Source organism: Camelus bactrianus, chromosome 12 (assembly GCF_048773025.1).
Source record: "Camelus bactrianus isolate YW-2024 breed Bactrian camel chromosome 12, ASM4877302v1, whole genome shotgun sequence".
Lineage (NCBI taxonomy): Eukaryota > Metazoa > Chordata > Mammalia > Artiodactyla > Camelidae > Camelus > Camelus bactrianus.
Genome location: NC_133550.1, coordinates 24,197,268 through 24,220,116, shown reverse-complemented (window position 1 = coordinate 24,220,116; position 22,849 = coordinate 24,197,268). Strand labels below are relative to the sequence as shown.

Below are 22,849 nucleotides of genomic sequence, written 5' to 3'. Positions count from 1 at the left end.
TCAATAGGTGAACATGTAAACAATTTATGAGGTTTTAACCACTCACACATTACAATTTTAATTTTCCTCCTCTTCTTTGCATCCAGCTGATTTCAGAGGGAGATTATTACCAGGATGCAAGGAAAAGGAAGCCTAGAACAGTGGTGAAAAGCTGAGTAACTCCTTGTAGGAAGAGTCAGAAAGCCTGAAATAACATAAATAACTTTTACACAATCAAATTAGAAGCCCTGCAGAAAATACTTAAGAGACCAAATGACATTAAATGACAGCCTGATGGATTAGTTTAGCCTTTAGTTAAACTAATCTAGACAGGAAGCCAAATATATCATAAGACTATTTAATCATATTAGAAAATGGAGAAAAAAAAAAAATACTGAGCAACGGCAGAACAAGCTTTGCAGAAAAGATGAATGGAATGCAAAAGCAGCTATTTGAAGAAATAATTTCTAATAGTAATTTTACCTTGTCATAGTCTAAATAAAATTTACTACCATATTATTATAATTAAATTTATTCTTTACATATAGAGATAAATCTTTAAAAGTATATAAATATAACTATCATCTAATTTAAATATTTCACTCATTAATAAACTTATGAGACTATTTATATGCATTGTAATCACAAAATAAAGTATCTTGAAAAGTAAGAAAAACAGGGATTCATATAGCAGTGATTTTATAACACTACCTTTTTTTCTTCTTCTTTTCTTTCCTTTTCAGCTTCTCTAAATCTTTCTTAGCTAGATCTATAATTTCAATGGTCTCTTTGTCTGAGGATACTATAGGAGAGAAAGCTGATGATCCACTGAAATACGGTGATCTTGCTGTGGCTCTTGTCAAATTTTTTCGAAGGTTCTCATTCACTGCTTCACTTTCTAATAATTTGGCCCTAGTGAATAAAAATAGATTTAAGTTGGAAACATTTTATCATTGTGGTTAAAAAGTACATAACATAAATTTTACCACCGTAACCATCTCTAAGTATATAGTTCTACAGCAAAAATTACATCCATGCTGTTGTACAGTCACTGCCACCACTCACCTCCAGAACCATTTCATCTTCTCTGTACCCATTAAACACTAACGCCTCATTCCCCTCTCCTCCCAGCCCCTAGCAACCACGATTATACCTTCTGTCTCTACAATCTTGGCAACTCTAGGAATAAATAGGGAGCATTTTTAAGTGAGTTGTTTGGCATGCTAAAAAGTTTTTCAAAATCTATTTCAACATTATTACAAGGTACAGCTTTTATTTTAACAAATATGTTCACAAACATTAATGCTTAAGATATTTTTCAGATTTCCTGATTAAATAATTATAAATTTGAAATCCCACTCTTAGTGCTCAAAAGCGCTGATGGTAATTAGATTGCTTGCATTTTGGCCAATAGGCCCTAATTATCCTTGCTTTGTAAACCCATCACTTAAACTTAAAATGTACAAGCACCATTGTTCCCTTCCTTTCTGTTCCTCATTCATCATGCTATAATAGCATTTCCAAATCTTTGCAAGGAATAGTTAGTCAAACTTGCCCCTAACTGGCTGAGAGATATCTGGCTCCTGAATGTGGCGTGGGAAAGGATGAAGTCTCCAAGGAAACCTCAGTTTGATCATTGAAAGCATTCTTTTGTTTGCTCAAGCGGTCCTAATAATGATAGGAGAATAATGTATGTACTGTCAGTATTATGCAAAAACACAGAATGATGAGATCCTAAAAGAGCCTGGATTCTTGAGACTAAAAGGGATTCAGAGAGTCCTCTAGGCCAGTTCCTTAATTCCACTTGATCTAAACCTCAAGAGCACAACTATCTCCTTCAACATAATAGATTTCCAAGGTCAGTTTGACACAATGGTGATTAAGACAGGGCTATAAGGAGAAAATACTACCTGCTATCTCCTCTGCCTCAAACTATCTTACTAAGTACTTTTGCCATATGTTCAAATGTTTCAGAAGATGCCAGATTATTTGCAACCACCAAGATCTAGAAGTCAGATCCATGGTCAGCTCTGTATTTTTTCACTGTCCACCAAAATAGTTCATGCACTGTTGAAATCAGCTAGAAACAGTATATACAAATCAGTGAATATATGTTACAAGTGTCCTATATATTCTTCAATGAAATTGTTTTCTTTTATATCTGGCATCACAACAGTTACAGTGTTTTAAAATAGTTAAAATAGCTGTGTAAAACTTCTAGGTTAAACGATTGCAAAAATTTTTTAATATAAGGCTGTGATTTTTTATAAGAAGGCAACCTAAGAATAAAAGAAGCTTAACTATAAGACCTCAGAGTCAAAATTTACACTTTTCTCTATCCCAATACCTAGCACAAAGCCAGAGTACACACTAATGCATGTTAAGAATGAATGAAAATATAAATTTGCTATCAATAATAAACTGTCTTTTTGAAACTGGATCATTTATACAATAATCAGATAGCTTATGTCTTTGATTACCTGATTTTAAAAGTTTGCATTTGAGAGGGGCATATTCAATGCTTTTTCATTCCTGGTGCTGATAAAGGCTGAAACCTTCAAGGAAACCTCCCACTCCACTAACCCACACTACATTTGCAGAACCTGCTTTTTGTATGGGTTGTGGAAATAACATTTCTCTCTTTGCCTCTCCTTTTCTTCCCACTCACCCACCCACACACTTGTTGCTCTCTGCATTTCATTTAATAGGAGATCAGGCAGTGAGGCACAAGGTGAAGTACACAGACTTCCTTGGGAACGAGTAAACTGAGGCTTACATCTTAGCTCTGTCACTCACTGGATCTTGGGCCATCTCTAAAAGCCTCCCCTCTTTCCTCCATAAAATGAAGATAAAAATATATACTTCTGTAGGATAGCAATGAGGATGCTATAATGAATTTAAACTAATAATGTTTTTAACAAGTAATAACTATTCTCACTAAAAAGTTGGAAACAATATAATTATCTAACAGTAGGGGATTCATTAAATAAATCAATAACAACCACAAGACAGTACTCATGGAGTCATGAAAAAATCATGTTAGAAAAATATTTAATATTAAAAATGCTCCTAATATCTTGTCATATTTCAAAGAATAGATAGCAAACCAATATGTAGACACTGATATAAATTTTTCTGAAGTGTTCACTGAAAAAGATATTGAAGACATAAACCAAAATGTTAACATCAGTCCTTGGAATGGTGGGAATATGGACGATTTTAATTTTTTTAATACTTTTTTATACTTTCAGACATTTCTACAAAAATATTAAACCCCCAAAACTAAGATTTATTATTATTATTATTATTATTATTATTATTATTATTATTAATTATTATTATTATTTCACAACAAATAATTACATGTGAATTTATTAAAAGGTAACCAGTATTATTTTAAAACTAAACTGATAAGACTTAAAATATAAAAATTACCAAGTGGCAATACATTGATGTAATTTGCATTAAGTGGCTGGAAATGAATGCCTTCCTGAGAGAAAGAACTGATTAAGTTCTGGATTGGAGAAGAATTTCGTAGATAAAAACAGAACGTGAGAACTTGGATTTAAATAATAATAATAATATATTAGAACTTAACGGTATTTTTCAATTTAAGAATCTTTGGAGATTAGGCCAAAATGGCAGAGTAGACAGACCTTGAGCTCACCTCCTTTCATGAGCACATCACAGTCACAACTGCTGAACAACCAATGATAAAATAGACTAAAAACTACCAAAAAAGATATTCTACATCTTATAAAGAAGGAACCACAACGAGATGGGTAGGAGGGGCTCACTTGTGATATAATCAAACCCCATACCCCCAGGTGGGTGACCCACAAACTTGAGAATAATTATATTGCAGTGCTTCTCCCACAGGAGTGAGTTCTGAGCCCCACATCAGGCTCCCCATCCCAGGGGTCTGGCATCAGGAAGAGGAGCCCCCAGATCATTTAGCTTTGATGGCCAGTGGGGCTTAATTACAGGTGCTCCACAGGACTGCAGAAAAGAGAGACTTCACTTTTAAACGGTGCACACAAAATCTCACATGCACCGGGCCCAAGGGCAAAAGCATTAACTTCACAGGAGCCTGGGCCAAACCTACCTTCTGGTCTTTGAGGGCCTCCTGGGGATTTGGTAGGTGGCTGGGATTCACCCTGGGGACATAAAAACTGGTGGTGGCCACACTGGGGAGTATTCATCTACATGAACTCTCCTGGAGGCTGACATCTTGCTAGGATCATTAGCACCCAGACCTGACCCCACACAACTGTAGGTTCCAGTGTTGGAAAACCTCAGGCCAAACACAAACTGGTCAGGAACACTGCCCCACCCATCAGCAGACAGGCTGCCTAAATACTTTCTGAACCCAAAGCTGCCTCTAGACAGGTCCCTAGGTGTGGCCTTGCTCACCACAGGGCCAGGACCCTGCTCCACCCACCAGCCCCTCCTACTAGGAAGTCGACACAAGCTTCTAGACCAGCCTCACCCACCAGGGGGCAGACACAAGAAGCAAGAAAACAATGATTCCACAGCCTATAGAACCAAGTCTGCAAACACAAGGCAGACCATCCCCTGGAACCAGCTGGCCCCTGGCCCTTGGGTGACAAGAAGGGAGCATACTGCTGGGACACGTAGGACATTCCCTACCGAAGGCCACTTTTTCAAGGTCGAAAAACATAACTAACCTACCACATACATAAAAATACAAATAGAAATTTATTTTAAAAAAGAGAGAGAGAGAGAGAGACAGATGGTAGTGGAATATATTCAAAGAAAGGAACATGATAAAACCCCAGGAGAACAACTAAGTGAAGTGGGGAGAGGCAATTTACCCAAGTCCAGGGTAATGAATGTAAAAATGATCCAAGAACTTGGGAGAAGAATGGATGCACAGAGCAAGAAGTTAGAATTTTTTAACAAAGAGTTAGAAAATATAAAGAATAGCCAGAGTTGAAGAATACAATAACTGAAATGAAAAATACACTAGAAGGAATCCATAGTAGACTAAATGAGGCAGAAAAATGGATCAGTGAGCTGGAAGACACAATAATGGAAACCATTGCCACAGAACAGAATTAAAAAAGAGTAAAAAGAAACAGGGAAAGTTCAAGAGACCTCTGGGACAACATCAGGCATATGAACATTCACTTTATAGGTGTCCCAGAAGAAAAAGAGAGAAAGGATCTGAGAAAATACTTGAAGAGATAATAGCTAAAAACTCTCTAACCTGGGAAGGCAAATAGTCACCCAAGTCCAGGAAGCACAGGGAATTCCATTTAGGATTGATCCAAAGAGGACACATAGTAATCAAACTGACAAAACTTAAACACAAAATGTTAAAAGCAACAAGAGAAAAGAAACAAATAACATTCAAGAGAATTCCCATAAGGCTATCAGCTGATTTTTCAGCAGAAGATCTGCAAGCCAGAAGGTGAGTGGCACAATGTATTTAAAGTGATGAAACGGAAAAAGTTACAACCAAGAATACTCTATCCAGCAAGGCTCTCATTCAGATTTGCCAGAGAAATCAAAAGCTTCACAGATAAACAAAAGCTAAAAGAATTCAGCACCATCAAACCAGTATTTACAACGAACGCTAAAGGAACTTCTCTAAGAAGAAAAGAAAAGACCACAAGCATAAACAAGAAAACTACAAAATGGAGAAGCTCACCAGTAAAGGCAAACATACAGTATAAAGGTAGGAAATTATACACACACAAACTAGTAGGGAGGTTAAAAGACAAAAGCAGTAAAATCATCTGTATCCACAATAAGAAGTAAAAGGATACAGAAAACAATTAGATGTAAAATATGATACCAAAACCAGTCATCATGAGGGGAGGAGTATAAATACTGGGCATTTAAAATGCTTTTGAAATGAAAAGATCAGCAACTTAAAACAATCATGTATATATACAGACTGCTATACCAAAACCTCATGGTAACCACAAACCAAAATTCTAAGATACATATACACACAAAACAGAAAAAGAATACAAATCTAACACTAAAGATAGTCATCAAATCACAAGAGAAGAGAACAAAGGAAGAAAGGGGGAAAAAAAAGATCTACAAAAACAAATACAAAACAATTAACAAAACGGCAATAACAACATACATGTTGATAATTACCTTAAATGTAAACAGGTTAAATCCTCCAATCAGGACACATAAACTGGCTGAATGGATACAAAAGCAAGACTGGGATGTATGTTGTCTACAAGAGACCCACCTCAGCTCTAGTGACACATACAGACAGAAAGTAAGGGGATGGAAATAGGTATTCCATGCAAATGGAAATCAAAAAAGCTGGAGTGGCAATACTTATATCAGACAAAATAGATTTTAAAATGAAGACTATGATAATAGACAAAGAAGGCACTACATAATGATCAAGGGATCAATCGAAAAAGAAAATATAACAAATGTAAATATATATGCACCCAATCAATATTAAAATGACCATACTACCCAAGGCAATCTACAGATTCAATATAGTCCCTATCAAATTACCAATGGCATTTTTTGTAGAACTAGAACAAAAATTTTTATACTTATGTGGAAACACAGAACACAAATAACCAAAATAATCTTGAGAAAGAGGAAAGAAGCAGGCAGAATCACATTCCCTTATTTCAGACTATGCTACAAAGCAACAGTAATCCAAACAGAACAGTAATGGCACAAAAACAGACATATATACCAATGGAACAGGATAAACGGTCCAGAAATAAACCCACACACTTATGGTCAGTTAATCTACGACAAAGGAGGCAAGAAAATACAGTGGAGAAAAGACAGTCTCTTCAATAAGTGGTGCTGGGAAAACTGGACAGGTACATGTTAAAGAATGAAATTAGAACATTCTCTAACACCATATACAAAAATAAAGTCAAAATGGATAACAGACCAGATACTCTAAAACTCCTGGAGGAAAACATAGGGGTAACCATAAAATAACATATTATTTGACATAAATCATTGCAATATTTTTTTGGATCCATCTCCTAAAGAAATGAAAATAAAAACAAAAATAAACAAATGGGACCTACTTAAACTTAAAAGCTTTTGCACAGCAAAGGAAACCATAAACAAAATGAAAAGACAGCCCACAGACTGGAAGAAAACGTTTGCGAACACTGCAACCAACAAGGGATTAATTTCCAAAATACAGAAACAGCTCATACAGCTCAATATTAAAAAAAAAATAAAATAAAAAAATGGGCAGAAGATCTAAATAGACATTTCTCCAAAGAAGACATACATATGGCCAACAGGCACATGGAACAGATGCTCAACATTGCTAACTACTAGAGAAATACACATCAATATTACAATGAGGTATCATCTTACACCATTCAGACTGGCCATCATCAAAAAATCTACAAATAATAAATTTTCAAGAGAGTGTGAAGAAAAGGGAACCCTCCCACATTATTGGTGAAATGTAAGCTGATGCAGCCACTATAGAAAACAACGTGGAGACTCCTTTAAAAACTAAAAATGGAGTTACCATATGATATAGGGATCCCCCTCCTGAGCATATGCCTGGAGAAAACTAATTGGAAAAGATACATGCATCCCAGTGTTCACAGCAGCACTATTCATAATAGTCAAGACATGGAAGTGACCTAAATGTCCAATGATGGATGGATGGAGGGGATGTGGTATTTGTGTGTGAGTATACACATACAGACACACACACACAATGGAATATTACTCAACCATAAAAAAGAATGAAATACTACCATTTGTAGCAGCATAGATGCACCTAGAGATTATCATACTAAGTGAAGTAAGTCAGACAGAGAAAGACAAATATCATATGGTATTACTTATGTGGATCTAAAAAAAAAATGACACAAATGAACTTATTTATAAAAACAGAAATAAGATTCACAGACATGGAAAACAAACTCATGGTTACCAAAGAGGAAAGGTAGGAGAGGGATACATTAGGAATTTGGGATTAATATATACATACTACTATATATAAAATAGATAACCAACAAGATCCTATGTCTAGTACAGGGAACTATACTTGATGTCTTGTGACAACCTATAATGGAAAAAATCTGAAAATATATATATATAAAATATATATATATCAAATATAACTCAATCAACTTAGCTGTACACCTGAAACTAGCAACATAAGTCAACTATACTTCAATTAAAGAGAGAGAGAAAGCAGCTCAGCCATCAGGACAAACCATGGAATCTGAAAATATCACAGAAATGATTAGTGCCTTTGACGATCTTTTTGACCCTATATTCTCCCAGCCAGAGCTCAGTGGTCCCCTTCCCATATTCCCACACTAGGCGTGTGACCAATTTCTGTCATCCTGTTTACCACAAATGACTATTTATGTCAGGTGACCCACCTTGACGGTGAACTCCTTGTTTATGTCACACTTGTTCAGTCCACGGCATGACACGTGGCATATAGTGAGTACCTGCAGTACGTGTGTGAAAAGTGGGTGATGAGTGAGCTTCTGTGTGTACCAAAGAGGCAGGCAAACTGGTAGGGATGCCATAACTCACACACAAAGAATCACTGGAGAACTCTTAGGGAACAGGTGCAATGGAAGATTTTAAAAAATTAGAGATGACTTATTGATGTGGGCCATTCCCAAATGGTGGGTGAAGAGGCACAGGGAGGTAACTTCATCAACACCAACTATGCCTAACCTTATGTCAGGTTAGGTAAGCCTCCAATGAAGGGTATAAGAACAAGAGTAGGAGGATAACACGGAAAGATAATGTGGGAAGAGAGGCAAGGAAAGTAGTTTGCAATGTGACATTATGTTCCCATATGTTCCACAACAGGCAAGTACTATTCCCTGAACGTTAAGGGGTGAAATATCACTGTGAACAGTTACTACAAAATTAGCCCAACAAATAGCAATAACACTTCACTGCAAAACCCATACTATGCGCATTATATAGTACAGAACATGAACTGTACCTGAGATCTTCAATTTCTTTAATATAACTGTGAATCATATTACTAATCTCCTCATTCCCTTCACCTGCAAGATAAAAGATGAAATCAAGAATTTCCTTTAAAATGAAAATTCAACAAAACAGAGAGAAAAGAATCAAGTTACAGAAACCAAACAAGAATACTTGAAAAATACAATTTAAACAGAAAATTTCCTGACCTTAATTACATGAGCAGAAAATAAGATAACATGATAAAGCAAAGGGCACATTTTGCTTCTGTAAGAATGCATTATTCACAAATTAAGTAACTTAAAATCACAGACTGTAAACACAGATATTGACTTTTTCATTTCAAATATTCCACATAACTAACAAACATGAAATATGTTTCCTGCCCTCCGCAAGTGAACCCCTCCCTCCTGCCCTACACACATACCTGCTCTGGCAAGGACTTGGTTAGCCTGATCGCTAACGAGCTGTGTGATTCTGGCCCTCAGTGCGTCAACTGTCTCCTGCATGGCTTTAATTCTTACACGCAGGTTGTTATTTTCAGTCTGCAGCATAGCGTTCTCATGGAACATGTCGTTGATGCTTTCCACACCCTCTTCATTGATTATTCTTTTACCCTAGAAAAGAAAAATATTTCCCTGTTCGTTAAGAAGCTTTAAACACCCAAGAGTTTTTGTTAAAGGATACTACAGGACTACACAATTCTACAGCCAAGAGCCCTTTTGTTTTAACAGCCTCGAGGCAAAAGAGATCCTTTTCCCTCTACGACAACTGTCCATGGAGCATTTGTCACTAAAGACATTGACTGCATAGGAAGCCTTTTGAAACAAGAGGTTTGGTCAGGCTGTAGACTGAACATAGGCTACCCACAAGGAAAACTGGAAAATTATACCTCCAAAAGGAAAGATGCCACCATTACTAGAGACATACATGAGCAAGCCATTACAAAAAGCTATCACTGTGTACACAACGTGTATCACAAAATGCAAAGTCAAAACCATGAGCTTACTGTTTTGTACTCCATGAGCTCCATCTGAAGCCGTGTGATCTCACCACGGAGTGCACTGATCTGCTGACTAGCTCTGTCCTGATTGACCATCACCTTGTTCTTGATATTTCTAGCTCGATTGGCATATTTCAGGGTATTCAAAGTTTCCATAAAATCTCTGTCTGAAGGGCTGACACATGCTATCATGATTGTTTGGCTGAAAGTTACAAATGATAATTAGGTTTACAGATAAAAGCAAATAAAACACTGAAATAATCATTTTAAAATTCCTGCCCTTTGAATAGTATCTACTCTTCAAGATACCAAAAGATTGATATTACTAACTTAAAATAAAAGTAAACTTAAAAGCCCCAATGCTTTAAGACTATCGTAAGGAAAAAGATTTTATTTCCTTGGGTAAAACTGGGGGAAATGAATTAATATTTTTTTGACTCATAATACCTTGAGAAGGCATGTATTTCTCACCTCTTAACAAAAATTTTTGAAGTGATGCACACAGAAAAATTCTAAAATTTAATCTGCCTATATTGTGACATGTTGAAATTCAAAAACCACTGCTTTCATTATCTACTTAATATTTCAGGATTTCACATTTATCTTCTTTTCATTTAATCACTTGAATCCTGATTTTTTTAATGTCAGCAAAGAATTTTACACAAAATCCAATCCCCTGATCAAGAAAAGTATTTAGTATACCCGTATGTTTAACAATATGAAACACCATTTGTGGTTGAGTGGTCAGAGTTCCAGAGTTTCTGGCCAGATTACATAGGAAAAATGGGAAACACTACTCTACAGTCATGAAGAATTGCTTTACCAACCGAAGAACAGGATAATAAAATACTTACCATGCTTAAGCTATTTCTGTCAACGAAACAGATGTTGAACATTCTAATGCACACCTACACACTAACAAAAAAATACACAGGAACTACAATTAAGGAACTAATTTCCCCACCCTGGTAGGAAATTCACAGCTATCAATCCTAGTCTACGCCTCCTAGCCCCTGCTTCCACTTCTGCATTCTCCCAATAATCTCAACACAGCACTCATAGTACTGACAGTAACCTTTTTCTTTTTTCTTTTTAAATTTTTTTTCATATCGTCAAGCTTTATTTTTAATCATTTTAGATGATACGTAGTAATGTCTCGCTTTGGTTTTTTTTTACCTTTTTAATTTTTATGCAATTTTTAAAGGTTACTTTCTATTTACACTTATCACAAAATATTGGCTCTATTTCCCATGTTGTACAATACATCCTTGAGCCTCTCTTACATCAGATAGTTTGTACCCCCCACTCCCCGACCTCTATATTGCCCCTTCTCCCTCTCCCCACCGGGAACCACTAGTTTGTCTCTATACCTGTAAGTCGGCTTCACCAGTTTGTTTGTATTTTTCAGATTCCACATTAAGTGCTGTCATACAGTATTTGTCTTTCTCTGTCTGACTTACTTCACTTAGCATAACGCCCTTCATGGTAACCCTGTTAAAAGGGGGTCCATTCCACCTATCTCCCTCCCTTTACAAACTCTTGCTCAACCTTACTTACTCTTACTTTTATTTTTTAACATTCCAGATCTTATTTATTTACTTAAAATCCATGATATCACCCTAAAAACAATAATTTGAGTAACTTGATATTTACCCTGAAGTACTCACTAAATACAAGGCTTAAGCTAAGGAACTATTAATATGTATAACAAAAAGGACAGATAATCCACTTATTTGATTTTGCACCCTCGATACACTTTAATCAAAAGGGAAAATGTGTTAGGTAATAAGGGGGTATACAGGAGTATACAAGAGTATACAGGAGGCAGACCCTTCGAGAAAGCATGGACTTCCTTGGGTATAACCCCTTGGAAACTAGTTATTGTGCCGCCAGACTAGCTGAAGTTAAAGTTTATTCTTCTAGGGGACAGCAGTCATCAGCAAGTACTTTTCTTGGGAGAATTTGATCTGTATTACAGAGTTATTTCAGCTTCCCCTGGCAGCCTGTTCCATCTCACAACTAGCTCACTACTCTAGCCTCCCTCTGGGGACTGTGACAGGTAATCCTCCAAAGACAAAAACAACATACATTTACTACACTTGAGATGTATGACTTACCCTTACAAGATTATTCGAGATTCAACTCGGAGATCATCTAGTCTGAGAATCCAGTCCTCAGTGTGGCTGTACTCTTTCTCTCGACCTTCTCACACTCTCTGCCTATCTCTTTTTTGTAGATTATGAGTAAATTATGATTGTGACTACATTGAAAGTTTATAGAGCCCAACTCTTAGATCCTAAACTCATCAAGTCTTTTTTACTCATCAGAATACTCTGTACAACACGATATTTGGAACGCATTAGTCATTACATTTGTGTTATTTGGAACACATTAGGTCATTAGTAATTGTACGTCATGTTTATTTATTTGAGGTCAGAAAGTTAAGATAATTCATGCATATCTTTTGATGGAGGAGACAAGGTAATCAAGTGAGAGTGATGATTATGGATACTGATTAGAGGACAAAACTGCTCAAAGTGTGGTCCCCAGCCCAGAGCCATCCTGTATATTATTGTCACAGTAAGTACAGAAATTGAAGATAAGCATTTTGAAAACTTTTACAACATTGGAGCTTGCTCATTTCATTGAATAGAAGATAGACCAGTTCAAGTGTATTCAAACTCACATAAAAAGTCACAAATGGGACAAGTTGAGTACAGTCATGTACAACATCAACCCACCACAAACGGGAAGTGGGGAAGGAGAAGGGCTTGCCCTTCACACATATTTTGAGGAGTACTGGGATCAAGTGCTTAAGAAGATTAGTGCAAGACAAGAATGAGAGGAGCTAAAATCTACTGCATAGGAAAAAGGTGACATATTAAATAAAACCCAAAAGATACAAATTTCAAGAATAGTTGTTCATGAAAAAATTTTTAAAAATTAAAAAAAACCATATCATTTAAATATATTATGTTATCTTACATATTGTTATATCATATATATTAGGGAGGAAATATATCATAATATGAACAATAGTTACTTACTATTAATAAAAATCTAAGTGATTTTAATTCATGTTTTAAATTTTTCTGTATTTTTCAGAATTTTAGGCATAAACTTTTTAAAATGTTAAACATTATGAATGTATGAAAGCCAGCTTGGTTGAAAAAAAAAAAGTCACTAAATTGTGCACATAAATATAGGCAGCTTGTTCCTAAAAATATCTTTGGCCTAATTTTTCTTAAAAGTAATTTGTACAAACATCACAAAATGAAGTACTTTATTCTCCAGGCTTATACAGAATATAATGCTTTTGAACTAGGAGTTCAACCTCACAATTTTAAGCAGGAATGGAAGATCACTGAGTATAGAATTAGAAGAGAGCAGTGACCACCCAGTGAGGAAGTGGGTGAGGAACAGAGGAGACTATTTAGCTGTAGCTTACATAAAACTCAGGAGGAATCCAAACCCAGAGTACAAATATCTTAAGACTGTTACAGGGCAAGCAAACTTTCAGAAGTATTATGCAAAAGTATTGACACTTGTAAGGGGAAGATGTTTATCATCTCTGCTTTGTTATAAAACAAAGTTACAAGTTAAGAAGTAAATACAAGAAAAGGCTACAATTTAGTAAACTTTAAAAATTTATATTTGGCTTAAAAAACAAAAAAAAATTTGTCCTGTTACAATAAGACTCAGATTGATACTGAAGGTCAGAGTGAAAATATAGAACAGAAGTAAGAAATACACAATGGAAGCAATACAAAGAATATGAACATTACATAAAGAGTAGGAATATGAAAATGAGACCGCTGCCAGGAGGGTATAGCTCAAAGTGGTAGAGCACATGCTTAGCATGTATGAGGTCCTGGGTTCAATCCCCAGTACCTCCTCTGAAAAAAGTAAATAAGTACATAAACCTAATTACCTCCCCCCCCAAAAAAACCCTAAAATAAACAAATAAAATAAAAATGAGACCACTGAATTCTATAAAACAAAACTTTATTTCTAAATCCATCCAACTTCAAACCTAAATAGACTCAACATTATCAAAATTCTTTGACTAATAGTTGTTCAGAGAGAAAGTTTACAAGTTTAACTACCAGCTAATTTTAAGCATCTAAGGATCATTTTGACAGCATCAGTAAACATATTCAACCGTTGAAAACACTGCAAAATAGATTCACTTTAGTTGTCTGTAACTTGTTGAATTGTGCTATGATTGAATTTAAATGCCAAAAATGTTTCCACTTTTAAAGCCAACGTGTTGATGTTTATAAAGAGGAATGCATTCCCCAAAGAACATGTTTAGCTGATGAAACATACCAGAATGATGCCAAGGACGGAAAAGGAGTGGTATCAGTGATTCTGGCAAAGTTAATAACCCAGCTAACACCCTGTATTTCATTCAACTGACATTAAAAGAAAAGGTTTTCCCAAGTATAAAAAAATGTTTAATTTTTAGAAGATTTCATAAAAAAATTATCAGTAATGTTTAAATTACTTTGCAATTACACAGAAGAGAGTATTTATTTTTCAACAAAATTTTACTAGGCACCTTCTATGTGCCAATTGCTGAAAACTGAAACTATGATGTAGTAGAAAGAGCACATGCCAACGACTTCACTTATAAGCTAAATGACTGAATAAATTACTTGACCTCTCTAGAATTCAATTTCCTTATCTATAAACCAGGAACAATAACACCCACCTCAAGGGATGTTGTAAGAAATATGTGAAATAACAACTTCCAAAAGAACTCATACCTTGGAGGTACTCAATAATTATTATTTCCTCATCCTAATAATTTGCTTTATAGTTAAAAACAGTTCTTATAAATCACTTTACAAACTTATGTTTAAAGAATAATTGAAACACAGGAACACGGAGGATAAACACGTATGCATACCTATTACCCCCAAGAGAATCCTGCAGTAGTCTTGTCAGCTTAGAGTCTCTATAGGGAACGTGAGTGGCCCTCTTGCTCTTGTCTCCCAATGCACTTATCACATTGCCAAGTGCCAACTAAAAGAGAGAAAGAGAGAGAGAAAAATGATAAAAAATTTACCAACTGTAACACTTTTAAATAACGAAAGCTTATAGAAAATAATGTGAAGATGTGGCAGAATTGAGAACATTTGTATTTGGTTTTACTTTGCATTTGTATTTTAAAGTATAAAGAAAACTTCAAAGCTTTCCATATTAACGACTAAAAAGCTGACAACCGCTCAAAATTTAGTGCTATAGATGCTCACAATTCACAAATCCTTAAGCCTCTATTCAGGGATTTTCTTTAGAAATAGAAATGTTATAAGATTGATGACTTCTGACCATTTCTAGAATTAACACAGCATTGGGTTGTATTCCCCCCTAAACTGCCAATTTATGTTGCAAATTCTTCTCAATTCAATGAAGAAATAACTTGTTAGTTTGTTTCATGAAACTTTCTTGTTGCCCTATAGCTGCCTTATGGGAAGACAAAATCTCCTTCAACCTCGATAAAAATATCAGTATGATATCTCTGAAGAATCTCAGTATTCCTAATGCAAGGATGGCCTTACCTAGAAATTCAATGATTCTACATGCTAAGCATCCAATATTTAAACAACAAGGTCAAATTACAGAACTCTTTAGTCACTCCTTCTGCCACCCCTACTGCTTTAGCTGCTGTCACTGAACTAGCAGGTACAGGGTAAGCATTTTCCTAAATGCCGGTCGCACTCCCCTTCAGTAATGCAAACATCTATAACAATGTCTTTGTTCGAGCCAACGGATGATGCAGAGAGTGCATGAGCATCACATTGTGCCTCAGTCCTCCTTTTCCAAAGAGGATACAATTTTAACCACAGGCCACACTGAACTGCTCTGCCACGTAGCATGAACAGGAAAACAGTGCAGTGGCTTTTGTCTTTTCCTGACAGCACAAATGAAAATACCACCATGATTTTATCTTCTAAGAAATTCAAAACAATACACAAAGTCCAGGATCCAGATCTTTCAGTCCCTTTAACACAATATTCAACCATATGGTGGGAGCATCAAGACGGGGATTGGAGCAGGGAAGGCTGGCTCTCTCTAATCAGCCTCAGCTGGTAATTCCCCCGCAGAAGGGTTGCAATCATACAAGAGCAAATATTGGAAAATGACCGAAAAAACCCCAAAAAACAAAAAACACCATATGCTTGGAGCCCCAGCTCTAGCAAGAAAGGGAGAGAAGCAAAGCAAAATACACACGTCTTGATGCTGTCAGCATCACAGAAATTTAGGATGTCATTACATTTAAGCAGGAACAAATGACCAACTTTATAATCACATCAGTAAGAAGAAAAGATTTACTACATAAAAAGTTGGTTCAAGAGCATTTTCTTCCACGTAATAGAAGCTTTACGCTAACTCAAACACGAGGTGTTTTTTTCCAATCAAAAACACGACTAGGTGGCATTGGTATTAAAAGTTAATTCCTAATACAATCTAGAAAATTTCTCATTTTGAAGTGATCATTACTAAAAAAAATTTATTATAATTTCCAAAATAAAGTCTGTCATAAAATGTTAGCAAAAAAGCTACTATGAAAGTCATCCCATAAAATATTTAGTATGAAAACAGCATAGTCTTAAACGTGAAAAGAATGTTTGTCATTTCTATTATATATATTATTTTATGTACACATCATAAAATTTAATCCAACGAAATTTTTACACATGAAGAAAAATTTCGTTGTCAAAAGGAGAAAAAAAATCTGACAGCATGAGCAGATCAAAATTCAATGCATTACTCCTAGGTTTATAGCAATTTTGCTTTCTCAGCCCAGTGCATTATGTATGCCAAAAGGGAAAAGGACAATGACATAGCCCCGATATCGTGTCAGCACAAAGCCTTCGTCTTAATCTTACAAGTCCACAGTTGATGGAAATGCCTTCTTTTGCCCTCTCGCCAGTCGCTCCAGTACGCTTCAGTCTTTCTGATCCTGCCAGATCAACAAAATGGAACTTTGCAGTCAGAGTTTCGAATTCATTCATCTGGGATGATTCAGAAATCACCTTATTATCAGTTGCATTTTCCTGTAGTTGAAGAAAATAATCGAAAATATTTTATTAATGTGACACTAGATATCCTCCAATCCCACCTTGCCCTCATTTTATATATATTTTTCATATTGCTACATATAGTTCTCACATTATTTATTAAACCTAACCATAAAAGAATGATATAACACCAACAGTGAAAGTGCTAACAGTGAAAGAAAATGAAGGAATCCCATTAGACAGCATTTATGAGGGTTTAGTCCACAATACTTCTTTCATAAGAAAACTTGCACCAGTTTGACCTTTTCTTTCCTTTCTTTTAAATTTTAAGCCGAAGTTTTATTCCTCACTTTTTTAAGTTGCTGCTCCTTTAGAATCCTGAGCATGTCTCTCACAGCAAAGCATCCACACGCTCCCACATAAGTGGTTGAAATAGTATATATAGTACCAGACCTCTGAAATAATATATACTACATATATATACAAATATATAGCCAAATAGAGGCATGTAGCCAAATAAAATAAGTATAAAAAAGTCTGATGCAATTATAAGTGTAGACAAAGTTAGGTCAGAGAAGGTCAAAACTCAATGGTTATCGACTGAGGCTTTGCTTACGTTGAAGGGAAATTTGTAACACATATAGTTCTCAAAAACAAAGGGTCTCAGGTAACCATATCCATCACCATATGGCCACAGCATGCTCTCTGGCTGTTGCAGACATATATCCAATTTTTTATTTCAAAATCTTACATGGTTGGCCAGCTTTAGCTTAAACAGGATCAGAGACATCTCATTAGGAAAAGGAATGGTTAAAAACAAACTAAATTTGGCACAAATGTTCTCTCTGAGAATTCATGTGATTTTAGGAAAGTGAAACCTGAAAATGTTAAGAGATTAGAACTAATAACTCACAGCATCTATTTGGGGACATATTCTGGTCTGACACAAGTGAATGGTAAAAATGGCATGAGAACGAGAGCTCTGAACATTCATCTGAGTACTAGCAGTGGTCCGGGATAAGGCACCCAGCTTCAAACACTGCATCATCTGGAAGAGGGAAAGAAAGAAGAGTTTTCATGAACAATACTTAAATAAGGTCCACACAATCAGAAGTCTGAGCTAATGGTTAAAATCCACCACATTAAGGAATGTAAAAGACATAGATTCTTATTTTGGTTACAGGCACTTTTTGAGCTGAACTTCTCAGTATAATAATAGTGTTTGTTTTTTTTTTAATAGGAAAAACACTGAGATTCCATTGTTTGCCACTGGCTGACATTTGCAGCTTCCATTTCAAAACTATTACAGTAGAACACTTTGGAACAAGCTAAACAATAACTGGAATTATCTTCTGTACCTTCTGCTGAAATTTTTTTTTTTTGTAATTTTCTTAACAGTCTCTCTTTAGGAGCCATGATACAGTCCTACATATGTTACAGCAAAAAGTACAAAAGGACTGTGGTCTCATACTTCACTTTCAATTATCTAACCCTCTTTTTCTAGCTGTGAAAGAAAGCTATACACACATTGCCTTAGTTTCTTTTGATGCTACGATAAATGTAATGACTTTATCTAACTCTGACATTTTTAATAATGAAATCCTGGGCAAAAAATGAAGAAGACGGTAAAGATTTTAACTGCTTGTCACACTTAAAGATAGAAATTTCATACCTTGATCAGCAAAGCTAACTATTAAATAAAGTCAAATATGCTCTATTTTAACTATAACGCAAAACGTCACCTCTGATTCTGTGTTCACAGTACGTGTTGTGACGCCCACAGTATAAATTCCTCCAGCTGAATCTTCATGAATTCTTATATTTGATTTTTTATTTTTTGCATCAATATCACGAGTGGTATCAAATAAGTCAAGAACCTCTTCATTATATAGCTATCAAAAAGAAATAAATCTAATGTTAGCAGAAATAGCCTCATGATTGTAATAACACATACTACATGTTATTTTTCAAACATATCTTAAAAGTTCTTCCAAATGACATATATTTCTTCAAACAACACATAAAATTCATTACAAATACAAACAAATGCCAGATTTCTTTACAAGGCTAAGAACAGTAAAAGATTTAATCATGACTAAGGAGTTAAGGATTAGCTAAAATGATCCATTGATCCTTTGCAAGAGATAAACAAATATTTGTAAATATAAGCAAATTAAAAAAAAATGTACCAAATGTAGACATCTCTTAAGCTTAGAGACGATTTTAAGAATTTTTACTACTTGAGCTACAAATATATTTCCTTTCACCCTACAACCCTTCTTAATGTATCTAAAAATTAATACTTGGTATTTTCGCAAGGTCAGCAGTATTTTAGTTTCTGTATCAATAGATACTGATGAGATTGTGCTGCCACCTTAGAAGAGGATGCGTATACCTGTTTTTTGATCAATATGCTTAAGTCACAATGCCTAACAACATTCGGAGGGTGAAAGGGAAGATAGAACAACACTTTCTTTTCTTTCTCCACTATTAATTACCTTTCTTTTGGTAGAAACACACAATTATATTCTTCTTGATTTTTACTAAATACGAATGTCCATTAACCCGCAGCAAGGTAACTGATATTAATTTGAATTGTCTTCTATTTCGTGCCATACAATGCTGGATAAAAGGTTTCATCGATGAGCAAAATGACTGGCTCAGTTGGTCTGGACGACAGTTAGACTGGCACGCTCTCTGGATCAAGCACACAGAACTGCAAGGCCACTGTCCACCCGACTGCAATACTGCTCAAATCCTCAGTGCCCTCTTACTGTCATGTCCCTCCCACCAGCCTAGACTGTCCTACATGAATCCAAACTCGCCCCAACCTCTGGACGTTGCGTCTCCTTGTAGGAAAACCAGCTCCTGCAGCCAGACTAGTGCTACAGCGTCAATCCTGTTATTCCTCACATCCTCCCCCTCCCTTTTGGTGTTGGTCACTGATTTCCCAGCACTCTGTGAGCCTGCCTACATCACAGCAGTAATTACAGGATAAAGAGAGAATCTGAAGTAAACAATATTAATTGTGTTGCTCTGCGGACACCAGTTAGCTGTTTATAATCTTAAATGCAAACACACAAGAAGTACTTACTACCCATTATATCTTGTTACTGCCACCTATTACCTAATGTTCATTTACTCAAACAACATTTATTGAACACTATGTGCCAAGTACTAAGCTGGAAGTGGGAGTATAAAATTATAAGGGCTATGGTCTTAAGAATAAAATCTAAAGAAAACTAATGACACAATTAGATTATTACCTCTAAGAACTGGGCATTCACTTTAAAATCTGGAGGAGGAAGTCCATTTTTCATTGAAGTGTGTTTCTTTTCTTCAATACCCTTGAAAAGGTGTTTAACAGCACGAGAAATAATACCCTGTTCTTCTTCAATGATGTTAACATCAAATCCTGTTCCCATTGTGTATGTTTTGCCAGCTCCAGTCTGAATAAAAGAACAGAAAAAATGGGTGCTTGATCTTACTAACATAATCTCAAGTGACAAAAATGCAAGTGCAACTTAAATGACACTTCTGAACAGTACAGCTTCTATGAAAATAATTTGGTACTTACCTGTCCATAAGCAAAAACGGTAGCATTATAGCCTTCAAAACAACCTTCAATTAGTTTTTCTATACATTGAGTGTAGATCTGCTCTTGCTGGGAGTCAAGGTCAAACACATAATCAAAAGTGAAAGCTTTATCTTTCCCTAGGAAGACCTGAGGTTCTCCTGGAGTGACAGATGTACAAATATGGCATCCTTCAATTCTTTCTTTGGCAAGCTGTGGTCTTATTCTGTGAAAAAAAAAAAAAAAGATCAGTAAAAATAAAATAAAATAAGATAAAATAAATGGGAAAAAATTGAAGAAGTAGGATTTTGAAATTCCTAGCCAAATCTTTTAAAATCACTAATATAATCTACTACTTGCTCCTTGAGTTGAAAAGTTTAACTAAGTTAAATCATACTGAGTCATTTTCAGTATAAATTATTTCACAATCCCCCCAAAAATCATGAACAAGAGTAAAATTAATCTTAAAATTAAAATTCTGCAGGCGAATACTCTTCCTCAACTCTGTAAGAGGTAAAGACTCAGTTAGATAAATTCAACCCCCCAAATCCTATGTGGTGTTATCTTTTAGAGTTTTTCTTTTCATTTCCAGAGAGGAAGATATCCAAAAATGAGAAATTAAGGACATAATATTTATCTTTATGCCCTTGGACTGCCTTTTTGCAAACTCTCCTCGAATGGTGAATAGTTTCCAAACTTATTTGACCATAACCTTCTGTCAGCTAAACAGTTTCAAGCATAATCCCACAATATATAATATAAAAGAAAATGTATATTCATTTGTAAATATATGCATGTACTATATTGATTTGTCATATATTATGATATACACAAAAGCAGAATTTTGAAAAGGAAGAAATTAAAAATAAAGACAAGTAGAAGTTCTACTACTTTCTCCCCCAAACCTGTGAATCATCATGTACGTCTCCTAGGGGGTCCTCTCTCCACGTGGAAGACCACAGCATTACACCTGCCCTACACTCACCCTCATCTACTTCAGATTCTAGGAACTTCCTCTTCTGCCTTCTCTTCCTGATTTCAAGGCTTGTATTTCCAAGAAGGAAAGTAAATATGGTGACATGTTGCTAACAGAACAACACAAAATCTGGCCCTATTCTGTTCACTCCAGAATCAGGACCATCCTAGGCATACATGTCACTGACTTAAATCGTACTTAAGTTTTTTAAGAGGTCTCTTTTTGCCATGGAGGAGAAGCATTTTAAGGAAGACAGTAGAGACAACCAGTAATGGAACATATAAAATGATACAGAGAGAAGAAAGAAAGGATTTTAAAGGAAATCTGGCCCCATACTCTTTATTTTCTGAGATATGAAAACTGAGATCTATAAAAGTGGAACGAGTTCATTTATTTATCAGAGACAAAGCTAAGCCTAAGTCCAGACCACCTGAGGTTTGACCCTTACCAGTTCATCAGGATGGAAGGTCAATGGAAGGACAGGAATCACAATACTGAGAAGAGACTACATTTCTGTAACCCTGCTTATCTTAAATGGAATTCTGTACTAGCAAAAAAGTGTGTTAAGAATATATATTTATGCCTTTTTTCCTTCTTCTGTGATAATGATGTTTTTCTTTCATAAAGTCTTCAGCTTCACTTATTTGTTTTAACGGAATGCAAGAACCAAAGTGGAGCCTGCTGGGTACTGTGGAAAGAGTCAGGAAGTGGCCTTTGGGAGACTTGGGTTCCATGACTTCTGCCACTCCACAGACGTGATGTGGCCTTCTCTCAGAGCTCTGATTTCCTCCCCTGTTGACAGAACTATTACATCCAAGGTTCTTTTTAGATCCAACACTATTTGACTGAAGAACACCGTATTATAAAATTGGAAGAGGAAAATAATATTTATATACTGTTATAAAGGTAAAATGATAAATAACAAATAAAACAAAAGGGTTTCTTGTAAGAAGCTGCCTCCATGGACTATACAAACAGCACATGATAGAAGCACCTTTCCCTTTCTAGTTCTTCATTTTCTTGATGAGTGGTCTTTCTCAAAATTCATACTCCCTTCTTTCCAAACTCCTCCTCTTCTATCTCACTTCATCCAATCATGAGGAGAAAATCATAAGCCCCACCCTCCTCAGGAGAGTCATGGAGAGAAAAACCAACCCCCTCCCCGCCATCCTGACTACTGGCAAGCTAGAAACAGGAGAGTCAGCCTCACTTACCCTCTCTCCCCTACTTCATCTACCTCATCTAACCCTAAGAGCTATGAATTATCTCTGAAATAGCTCTTGGGCCCATCAATTTCTTATCTTCCTCATCAACACCACCCTAAGCAAGGC

General features: G+C 35.7%; 1 protein-coding gene across 17 annotated transcripts in view; it reads right to left on the bottom strand.

The window, feature by feature from the left end:
- The window catches only part of KIF21A (kinesin family member 21A), a 139,572-nt gene that overhangs the window by 51,370 nt on the left and 65,353 nt on the right, over positions 1-22,849 (bottom strand). For all 17 annotated transcript variants that reach the window (XM_074375027.1, XM_074375028.1, XM_074375029.1 and 14 more), the window contains exons 2-11: positions 20,546-20,768; positions 20,235-20,417; positions 18,711-18,860; positions 17,882-18,016; positions 16,837-17,004; positions 14,853-14,968; positions 9,947-10,142; positions 9,365-9,554; positions 8,951-9,014; positions 691-891 (exon numbers count right to left, since the gene is read on the bottom strand). In XM_074375027.1, the coding sequence (XP_074231128.1) occupies positions 691-891; positions 8,951-9,014; positions 9,365-9,554; positions 9,947-10,142; positions 14,853-14,968; positions 16,837-17,004; positions 17,882-18,016; positions 18,711-18,860; positions 20,235-20,417; positions 20,546-20,768 (1,626 nt within the window). The remainder of the gene's footprint in view (positions 1-690; positions 892-8,950; positions 9,015-9,364; positions 9,555-9,946; positions 10,143-14,852; positions 14,969-16,836; positions 17,005-17,881; positions 18,017-18,710; positions 18,861-20,234; positions 20,418-20,545; positions 20,769-22,849) is intronic.